The sequence below is a fragment of the Octopus bimaculoides genome, chromosome 18, assembly GCF_046866305.1.
Source record: "Octopus bimaculoides isolate indiv1 chromosome 18, ASM4686630v1, whole genome shotgun sequence".
Taxonomy (NCBI): Eukaryota; Metazoa; Mollusca; class Cephalopoda; order Octopoda; family Octopodidae; genus Octopus; species Octopus bimaculoides.
This window is the reverse complement of record NC_142945.1, coordinates 18,328,869-18,340,654: the sequence shown is the minus strand read 5'-3', so window position 1 is coordinate 18,340,654 and position 11,786 is coordinate 18,328,869. Positions and strand designations below refer to the sequence as shown.

Here is an 11,786-nt window from a genome sequence, read left to right as displayed (position 1 = left end):
ATATACACAAATATATATATACACAAATATATATATATACATATATATATATATATATACAAATATATATGTAAAAGTATATATATATTTAAATGTATATATATATGTAAAAAAATATATATATATATATATATATATAAGTATATGTGTGTGTACATATATATATATATATATATATATATATATATATATATATATATATATATATATGTGTGTATGTATGCACACTCACACACACATATATGAACACACACACATATATGAATACCCACAAATCTCCTATTTTGATACCTTTCACAACTATTTTTGTCTCATATTCTCTTACTTTTGTATTCACTGAAAGGTTTAGAAAATTGTTAAAGCATGAAACAGAATTCTTTGGAGTATTTTGTTGCGCCCTTTTCTTTCATCAGTTTGAATCCAGCTTCTTGCCAAGGAGATTTTACCTTGCCATACTTAGAGCAGAAGGATCAGTGAAATAAGTGTCACCCAACTAGGTACTGAGGTTGATTTACTCAATTGTCCCCTTCTCTCTGCAAAATTTGTGGCTTTGTACCAATGCTAGAAATCATAATTATAATCCTTTCTACAGTAGTCTCAACGCCTGAAATTTTGGGGGAGGGTATAGTTGATTTCATCAACGCCAGTGCTTAATTGGTGCTCATTTCATTAACTCCAACAAGTTTGAAGGCAAAATCAAACTTGAAAGAATTTGACTCAGAATGTAAAGAGGGATGCTAAGCACTTTGTCCAATGTGCACCACCTTCAAGAAACCATAGTAATAGTAATAATAATGATGATAATAATAATAATAATAATAATTATTATTATTATTATTATTATTATTGTTAAAAGTCATTATAGGAAGAATTGAGAAATGAGTATTGAATTAATATAATTATAATGATAATTAATCATCATTGCTGTTTTTGTTACTATTACTATTATTCTTGTTATTGTTATTGTTTATGTAAAACAGAAAATTGTGGTGATGGTGGTGGTGGTGGTGGTGGTGGTGGTGGTGGTGGTGGTGGTGGTGGTGGTGGTGGTGGTGGTGGTGGTGGTGGTATGAAATAACTAAGAACCAAATCTCTATTAGATTATACCCTGCTATTTGTAAGAAGAATAATATTAGAGAATGTAGTCCTAGTCCAGTACCAGAAAATTAAAAAGGAAAAAAAATGCAAGATGATCATGGCTTGAACACTTTTGGTCATAGGTCTCCTCATTCAGGTTAGGTCTTTGACCTGGGGCTAAACAACACAACAAAAGTGTCATTATTTTGTTTAAATATGTAAATATAAAAGAACTGTTGTTTATTTGTTTTTGTTATTTTAGTTTCCTGTTTTGTGATACAGTCACCTCTTTTCCCCGAAAAATTTTATCTTAAGACAATTATCCTACTCTAAAAGCTCTATTACTTCCTCCACCATACTTCCTGACAGGTTGTCTGAGAGGATTGCGTGGGTTTGTATTGTAACTGTTGTGGGTATAGACTCCATTAGCTAAGGGTGGTCTCCATCAATTGGGAATTTTCCTAAAAGATATTTGTGTTAAATGGGGATTGCTTTCTTTTAATTAAGGTTTGTGTTGTTTTAACACTGAAACTATCCTGAGTCTATTGTGTTTGTTGTAAAGGATTGTTCTCTTAACAATAGAGAGGGTTTTAATCAGGTTTATCTTTATTCAACTCACCAGAACTGTATTTTGTTAGATGAAACACAAGCACGGTTGTGTTGTTAAGAAGCTAGCTTCCTAAACACATGCTTTCAGATTAATCGGATCTTGTTCAAAATGGGGGCACCAGTATTTTCTTAATGAAACACTTTGAAACTTGGGACACTGGTAGAATGTGTCATATAAAACATCGCAAGTTATTTCATGTTAAAGTTGTCGTATTTCTGTAATTTCAACCAATGACTGACGTCCATTCGGCCGAATAACAGTAAGTGCTGACTACGTAAACAAACGATTCTCGTGGTGATAAAATTATTATTTCCTTGTCAAAAAATGGCTGAAGCATATTGGCAGTAGCTAATAAACCTTTCTATTATAGGCACAAGGTATGGTTTTTGAGGGAAGGAGCAAGTCAATTAGGGTTAGGGTTAGGGAAAACGAACACACGTGTGTTGCCTCTGCAAAATGTCAGAAGTAATGGAGATTAAATATGCTTTACACCGCTTAAAGTGCCAAAGGAGTAAGTGTAAACAGCTGAATACTTGTCAGTGATTGGTTGAAATTATCGAAATAAGACAATTTTTTACATGAAATAAATTCGAATACAAAATTTTTTTCTGTTCTATAACACAAAATAGATAAGTATACGAAGTTTGAAAGTCTTTCGGTACCAAAAACACTACATAAAACATAAATGAAAACTGGTGCCTCCCCACCAGAAATTACCAAAAACACATAATGAAAAGAAATATAACAAGTAACTGTAGAATATGTGGAGATCGACAAGAAACAATAAATCATATTATCTCTGGCTGCCCAGTCCTGACTAAGAAGGAATATATTCACAGACACGACAGAGCTGGGACCTATATACACTGGAAGCTATGCCAACACTATGGAATAACAACAGAAAAAAGATGGTATAAACACACGCCAGAAAAGGTCACAGAAAACGAGAAAGCAACCATACTCTGGGATATGCCAATACATACAGATAGAGAAATTAAGGCAAATAGACCAGATATAGTTGTCAAAGATCATGAAGAAAAAAAATGCTTTCTAATTGATGTATCAATACCAGCAGATGACAACGTTTCTCTAAAAGAAATGGAAAAACTTTCAAAATACAAAGACCTGGAAATAGAGATAACTCGAATGTGGAATCTAAAAACATAAACAATTCCTATCATAGTAGGTGCCTTAGGTATAATAAAAAAATATTCAGACAAATACATAACAAAAATACCAGGACTTACAAATATATATAACATACAGAAAATTGCACTACTGGGCACTGCACACATTCTACGCAAAACACTTTCAATACAGTAAAGATAAGAGCACGACAGCAAACCACAGCACATACCCAAGGCGCACAGAGCTGTGCTCGGTAGTGAAGTGAAAGCACGTTATAAAAATAAAACTACTGAACAATAATAATAATAATAATAATAAGAAGAAGAAGAATTAGAATAAGAATAGTAACAATAATTATTTCTTTATTAACCACAAAGTGTTTGCAAAGAGATCAGGGGCGGTACTAAATGATACAATGTGGAATTATTTACAAGGGCGTGTAAACAGAAAAGTAGCAAAAACAATTCTAACAATGAATAATTTCTCGAAAGAAGTAGATTTCCAAGGTTCCGAGGGTTACTCGTGGAAACCCCACAAACCATAGTTACGCTTCATGCACAGGCGCATAGAGTAGGCCAATTCATTCGGTTCATACTCGCCAATCTCATCCATTTGCAACAAGTATGCAGGAAGCTAGCATTTCACAGTGAAGCCTCAATTTCCTTTTCAACGTTAACGAAGGCTTGGCCAAATTAGAAGGTATTTGTCTTCAGCCTTTTTGGCTTGGCTCACCACAGAACCTCTTTTGCTAAAGCCACCAGACAAAAAAAAACCCCAAAAAAAACTGCGTCCTTCCCGGTGAAATGAAGGCGATGTGACTTTCTTCAGTGATTTCAGCCTCGTCCATCACATAATATATTTCGTTATAGCCACTGAACAGAGGAGAACTGCTTGCCCTTTTACCCCAAAGGAAGGCAGTTTTCGATGGAGTTGGTTGATGGTCGGATCTGTTTTACATGGATCTGTCCTACACGGAACATGTGATAGAAGCAGTTCAACATAATTTCACAAATCAGCAAATGCACGAGTAGTGTACCACTGCGTGTAGGACGTTTCCGTCGCTTTGCATGCATCTCGGGCTAGCATGGCTGATGGCACTACCAAACATGTAGACGTTGGCCACTTCTGTCTGACCCCTCAGGGATATCGTCCTCTCGACCGCGAGCAATTAAACCTGTACATTCGACCAGAGCCCCACGACTGTTGGACGGCATGGATCTTCCTTTCCAGGTTCCCACCTGCAGGACCAGCGACTTTTCTTGGTTGGTTTGGGCTCCTGTTACTGCCTCGTATTTCCTTAGAGCAGTGCTGATCATCTCGGTGTTTTCGGTGTGTGGCTCTACGATGACATCGACCATATATACCGAGACATATTTTGGCATTCTAGTTCTCGTGCTATGGTTCTCAAAGTCTCTTGTTCCCACGTTATGATTCTGAAGTCAGTACACATAGAAAAGACAAGAGGGAACAACTATCACAAACTGAGCTCATGAACTACAATGAATAGTTCCGTTTGGTGGTCATTTACTCTGACTACCGAACAGATGTTGCTGTACATAGCGGTGATTCAGTCCTTGAGACTGGGACCGAAACCGACTGCTGTTAGCTAACCATATCGAAAGCTTTCGATTAATCTGAGTTTATCAGGACCCCACCCATACCAGGTTCCTTACCCATCTTTTCTATGGTGTACTGCATAAAGTGTAGGTTGTCATGAACAGAACTATTTGAGATGGTGCATGTCTGTACATCACAGATATGAAAAACGACAATACGCACCAACCTTCACTAACACCATGGCCATAATCTTGAACTCTGCGTTTAGCAGAGTTATGAGCCATAAGTTATCAATGTGGCTCTCTTTGTTCGAGTCCTTTCTCAGCAGTACTACAACTCCTGACAGAAAAGGAAATACCATTTACAGTAGATATCTGCCCATAAGCTGCCAAACAAGTCTAGCATATGCGTAAAGCGCGTAGGGTAGATGGCCTAAACCAAGCGATATGACTCTTGTGCAAATAGTCATCACTTTCTGTATCTCTGCGGCTGTTATCGGTTTTTCATATCACTCCACCACCGATGTTGAGAGTCGCTCAGGTCATCGAGGTAGTCACTGGAATCGGTCTTGCTATCTAGCCCGCTACTAGTCCCGAATAGCCGTGCAAAGTCAGATATATCTGCTCAAGATCGAGTGTCGCGCGCTGATCACGATCTGCTAAAGGCTGAATTGTTACGTTGTTGATATGTTGTGTCTCCACCACTCTGACCCATTCAACGGCTTTCATTCCTTCATGTCTTAGAGTATTGCCTAAGCTCTGACAAGGCAGCCTTCGTACTTCATATTAATAAATTAAACGGAGGCCAATCTTGTCGTAAGCACGTTGATCGTGATGCCTTTCGCGATTACTCACGTGAATAACTAATTCGTTAATTCTGGTCTGTGTAAGCTTTGCGGACAAAATGCGTTCAGCTTCCAGCAACCTAGCTCTGTTTATGAAGTCTATTGAGACCGACCGTACAAACATAAATTTGTGGCTTTGTAACCGGTGTCTTAAAACTGTGGACAACCCACGCCTTGTGGAAATGCAGTTGGTTTCATCTGTCAAGCAGTTGAAAATGTCTAAGCTGGTTTGTGAGACTTTTGCGCGCCATTTTCCTAACAGTTAACTCCACACAGTCCCATCTTGCATCCAAGATGGTGCTTCAATCACACACTAGCACAAAAGAGCTATGCGTTCCTTGTAAGACCTTTACACTCGAGAAGAAATTTGGTTGCTCTGCTCCTGCATGAGCGTAGGCAACGAATTGTCCGAACGTATGGCCTTCGCTGCTGATCATGTCCAATTAAATCGATTTACCTTCTGGGCTCAGGTATATAGTCGGTATCGCGAAATAACACTGCAATTTCACCTCTCGAGCCCAGTTGTCTGGGCGATACATACAATTACTTAGCCGTCGAAGATGAACGTGAGGGTTCGTATCTCGGAAATTCAGTTCTCGCTTATGGTCACCACATCTATATCTGGTAACCTGAGGCCATTGACCACGTGGCATTTCTTTGAAAGCGATCCCAAGCTACGCGCATTCACATTGCCTGCTCCCAATCCCAAGCTACGCACATCCAAAAGGCCATGTTAAATAATACGAACACAAAGAGAAGGACCATTAACCTTATTCCCGTAGAATCTTCTATTGATGGTTAGCTGGCAAAGATGAAAGCATGGTAACCATTTTGAAACTTTTGGGTTTGATTTGAAAATTTTTCTTATCTTTTTTTTTTAAATTATGCCTTGTGGAGCAAATAACAAAAGGTGGTCAACTAGTCCCTTGCAGTCATGGTCAGCTTAACAAAATAAAACAATAAGATTACTATACTAAAAGTACTAAAATCACTATAGTAAAACTATATAATTACTCTAAAACATACTCAGCAAGGCAATGAACAATAATAATTATTATTTAGGCACAAGGCCAGTATTTTTGAGATGATGGGGTTAGTTGCTACCATTGACCCCAATATCTGACTGATACATTACATTATCAACTCTCAAAGGATGAAAGACAAAGTGACTGGAATAAAAACAACCAAACACATACTTGATTTTAAAATATGTATATATATATATATATATAAATCTTTATTTCATATTAATCATTATTTACACTCAGTTTTTTTAATCAGAAAAATATATTTTTTCAGGTTTTTTTGTTTTTGTACTAGGATGAATTTGAAAGTGAAAGATGGGGTGTCGTTATACATTTACATATATAAAGATCTGTGTGGAAAAAAAAAAACAATTTTTTTTTTTGGTGGGGGGAGGAGGAAAAAAATGATGGAAACAACAGAAAAAAAATCCTACAACATACAATGACTCATTTACAAATGTTGAGTTGGTGATGTGTAAGCAAGGAAGATAATTTTCCTATCTAGTGTTATTGGGATTTATGAAATTAGAGAAATTAAAAATAAAGCAGACACCTTGTGACATTATACATAATATAATAGCTAAAGTAGTAGTAGTAGTAGTAGTAGTAGTAGTAATAATAATAATAATAATAATCGTTTCAAATTTTGCCACAAGGGTAACAATTTTGGGGGAGTGGATAAGTCGATTACATTGACCTCAGTACATAACTGGTACTTAATTTATTGAACTCGAAAGGATGAAAGGCAAAGTCGACTTTGGCAGAATTTGAACTCAGAACGTAGTGATGGGCGAAATACTGCTAAGCATTTTGTCCAGCGTGCTAACAATTCTGCCAGCTCACTGCCTTAATTATAATAATAATAATGATAATAATAATAATATAATAATGATGATAACGATGATTATAATAATTGTTTCTACTATAGGTATAAGGCCTGAAATTTTGGAGGAAGTGATGAGTTGATTACATCGCTCCCAATGCTTGAGTGGTACTTAATTTATTGACCCTGGAAGGATGAAAAGCAAAGTCCACCTTGGTGGAATTTGAACTCAGAATATAAAGATGGACAAAAATACCGCTAAGCATTTTGTCCAGCATGCTGTTGATTCTGTTACCATGCCATCTCATTAATAATAATAATAATAATAATAACAATAATAATAATGATGATGATGGTTTCAAATTTTGGCACAAGGCCAGCAATTTTGGGTGAGGACTACTCAATTACATAGATCCTGTACTCAACTGGTATTTATCTTATCGACCCTCAAAGAATGAAAGGCAAAGTTGACTAAAATGTTCCAGGCCTTGTGCCTTTAGTAGAAAAGATTATTATTATTAAGGTAGTGAGCTGACAGAATAATTAGCATGTGGTACTTAGTCATACTCTGCTCAACTTTATGTTCTGAGTTCAAATTCTACTAAGGTCAACTTTGCAATTTATTTTCTGATGAGCAATAAATGTCCTTTGAGCACTGGTTTCAATGTAATCAACTAACTTTCTCCCCCCAGACTTCAAGCCTTGTGCCTATATTAGACAATCACTTTTATTATTACTATCATCATCATAATCATCATCACTATAAAAGATATTAATATTTTAAATTGACTCCCGGTTCCTCGCTCAAAACATTTATAACCATTTAAGAAGATTGCTATTAGCAATTGTATTTTTGAACAGATGTAGTATTTTGTTAAACTGCAGGAAAGAATTTCTGTTGATCCTTAATAGAATATATGAAATTAATTTGTCTGGAGTGTTTTCCAGTCTAGGAAACTTAACAGTTGATGTTTATATTTACAAAAGTCTATTACAAAACAGTGACAATACATAGAATCATATATAGACGTATATACACATGCACACGTGCACACACAGAGACACACACACACACATGCACCCCCCACACACACAGGCACCACACACGCACACACACACACATATGTATTTATGTGTGTGTATACATACATATATATATATATATATATATATATATATATATATATATAAATGTATGTATGCACATAGGAACTGGCAAAATTTATAATGCACAAATGTGCATATGTGTATGCATGCATGTGTTTGTGAAAGAAAGTATAACTTTCTATTGTATTCATTTTTGAATAATACTGAATGCAAGCTGTTTAAGTTAAATGCATATATTTTACTCATACATACATAAGAGGGCCAGAAAAAAAACCCCTCCAAAACACAAATAAAGAAGCAACAAACATAAACATAAACATGAAACACAAACAAAAACAAAACAAATCTTAACACTCCACACTACACATTGACCAATCTCGCAATTTCTTTTATGCCCTCCACCCCTACCCCCGCAAGACTAGTTTTTATATGCATAGAAATATATCAAGTGTAGACATGTAATACTTGAGTATGCATGTCCTTTACAAAATAAAATGTGATTATTGAATATTTTAAATCAAACATTATTATGTTATAATATATGTTGGTACAGAAAAGATTATATAGGCTCCATGGAGACATACTTGAAGAATAAAATAACATTTTTATCCTTCTTTCATCATAATTGCTTTTGTACTGAGTTGAAGCTGCTGTGTAAGATTTTGACTTCTTGGAGATCCTCTTCAGTTTTACAGGATTATTTACAGAGAAAAACATGGAGTATTGTCTTTTTTTCCCATTACTCCTGTCTAACTGGATGACTTGAGTATGGTACAACTCAGTTAATGATAGTTCCAACAACAGTAAGTTGCACCAACTCATGGAACCTATTTACAACTGGGTAAATTGAATCAGTGAACTTAAGTGCTAGTTTACATCTTCCAACCTATTGAACCCTTTGACTAAAAAATTCAGCTTTCTGTGACTGCATCCCTTTTGGTTATGTTTTAAAATGTTCTCAAAATTCAAATCTTCATAAATTTTGCATGGTCTGATACAAAATTTATTAAGTATTCACGTTTTTAAACTGTCACTCAAAATTACCAATTAGTTTGCAATAATGTTAATTGGGAAACCTACAGAGCAATTATTAATAAACCATTTATACTGGTAAGAATAAATTATCATGCATTTACACATATTTTTTTGTCTACAGAATCATGGTTCCTCTTTTGCCAATATATACATATATTCATCACAAGTTGTAATTAATGTATTAACATTTAACTTGCTAACATGTTACCAATAGTTTTGAATTTAACGTTGTTATAAGCCATATAAAGTTCTATCCTGGACTCAACATTAATCAAAAATTTTAAACTCTGAACCCCAAAATTATAGGACTTATTTCATAGCATCTGAAATATTTTTCAGTTGTAGAGACTTATTGGTATCTTTTGTAAACAGAATATATTTATACAATATGAAATAAGAGAGGTTACTTTTGCAAGTTATTTATCACATGAAAAAACATGGAATTTTTCTCTTCTTTATTTCTGTTAAGATCTTAAGAAATTATATAGCTAAGAGGTTCACTTCTAAGTAGTCAGTCAAATATTTATAGCCTGATGCAGGCATTATATATTTTTGCGATATAATTTAAGCTAACATAACAGAAAATAGATACCTTTACAAAAGAAGAGAAAGCAACTGGGTAGCATATTTAGCACCCATAAGCTCCAATGATTGAGAAATCAATGAATGTGAAATTGTAAGAAAAGATAAAGTACAACAACTGCTTGCATCTCAACATGAATGATATCAAACAGCAATTTTTAACTTAAGTAGGAGCATTTTTCTCATACATCATTTCTGATTCCAATTGATTTCTCTGTCTTGGGGGTCATCTTGTCATAATGATGTCAATAATGATCACATTCCTTTTACAATCAGTTCAGTCATATACAACTGTTTGAAATGAGTTTGTGATTGTTAATACTTATAAAAATCATCATCAATACAACAACTGAGTCCATAATAGAAAAACAGGTTGATAACTATCAATTTGGCAGGGAAGATATGGAAACCAATTTCATTGCAACAAGCAGCAGAACAACTTAATATTTAAATTAAGTTATTCTTCCCTTTTCCACACCAAAGAAAAATTTGAAAATTGTATTTTTGAAACATATGCTTCAAATTCTGTAAGACAAAATATAATTTTTTGTTGTTGTTGAATGGAAACAATTTTTTGAAGTAAATAAAAAAAAAAAATATTCTGAAGAGTCCATAAAGCTGATTTAGCGTTAATAATTGCAGCTTTCTAATAATATTGAAAGCATCATAGGTTCAAATCATTATAAGCAAATCAATTTTTACTCATTTATATGAGTGAATAAAATCTTTTTAAAAGACATTCATGAATAATTACAATTAAATAACCAGTGAAAAAAACTCCAAATTATTAAACATATCTACATTCAGGTGAACAGTAACCCGCAGGACAAAATCCCCGGCGACAGTTATCAATACACCACTGACTTATTCCTTTAACTATTTTCCAGACACCAACAGCCTTACATTGCTGTGTTTTAATTGTGGTTTTACTTGGTGCTTGTGTTGTTGTTGTTGTTGTTGCTGTTGTCGTTGTTGTTGTTGCTGTTGTCGTTGTTGTTGCTGCTGTTGTTGTTGTTGTTGCTGTCTCTGCTGTTGCACTAAACTTAGAGCTGTACCAGCTATCAGTTTCAGCTTTTGTAGGCTCATCTGCTTCTAGACTGGTAGTCGTACCAAGGCTGCTTGTCAGAATTCGAGTCCATTTGCCTAGTGTTGTCAGGGATACATCTGATGGGCACAAAGATTTAAAAATAAAATTTAAAAAAAATATAGAATGTAAGAGATAGATAGGTAAGTTTTTTTTTGTATTTGGCATGATGTAGATATTTCTAGATGAGTTGTAGATACTTGGAAATATTAATCACACAGGAAAATGAGAAACAATATGAAAGGGAAAGAAAGATTAATATGATACACTAAGATAGCAGTAATAGATTAATAATATAATAAATGGTATTTAGTGTAGAAGCGATCAAAGAAAGATATGGGATGATAAATTAAAATTGATCAAAGATAGTTGGAAATATTCAAAGAAATAATTATCTACTGACACATTTAGGAAAAGGTAAAAAATATAAAAATATATAAGTGAATTTTATGATATGTACTAGCAAAGGCATTTCTAGTCATGTTCTAGTCTTATTGTAGTCTTCTCAGCAAAACACAGCCTTCACTATATGTGCAAAATGAGTGATCAATGAATCACTAAATAAATACTGAAGATCATACATAGGCATAGGAAAATTGTATTGTTTGGAGAATATATAATCCAGAGATGTTTTTCAAATAAATAGCATTTAGTAGGAATGATGCTGATAACATTTTTGTGGGCAAGAATCATATAGTCAGCTATAGAATTTATTAATCAGCAGAAGCATCCACCTAACCAAGGTAAAGTTCAAATAAAAGTTTCTGTCATGACTGGTGTTCCATTTCTGTAATGCCAATAAAACACAGTCATCATTAGCAAGTGAGTATGATTGGTGGCATGTACCACGCCTTTTCTAATTGTTTTAAGTGCTTATGTAGTCACAAACAAACACATATGCACTCTCAGCCCTC

At 34.5% G+C, this 11,786-nt stretch overlaps 1 protein-coding gene across 3 annotated transcripts in view; it reads right to left on the bottom strand.

Moving 5' to 3' along the window:
- Positions 1-6,412: 6,412 nt before the first annotated feature.
- Positions 6,413-11,786, bottom strand: part of LOC106871237 (uncharacterized) — a 33,539-nt gene continuing 28,165 nt past the window's right edge. For all 3 annotated transcript variants that reach the window (XM_089365881.1, XM_089365882.1, XM_014917587.3), the window contains exon 5: positions 6,413-10,952. In XM_089365881.1, the coding sequence (XP_089222007.1) occupies positions 10,576-10,952 (377 nt within the window). In that variant the 3' untranslated portion in view covers positions 6,413-10,575. The remainder of the gene's footprint in view (positions 10,953-11,786) is intronic.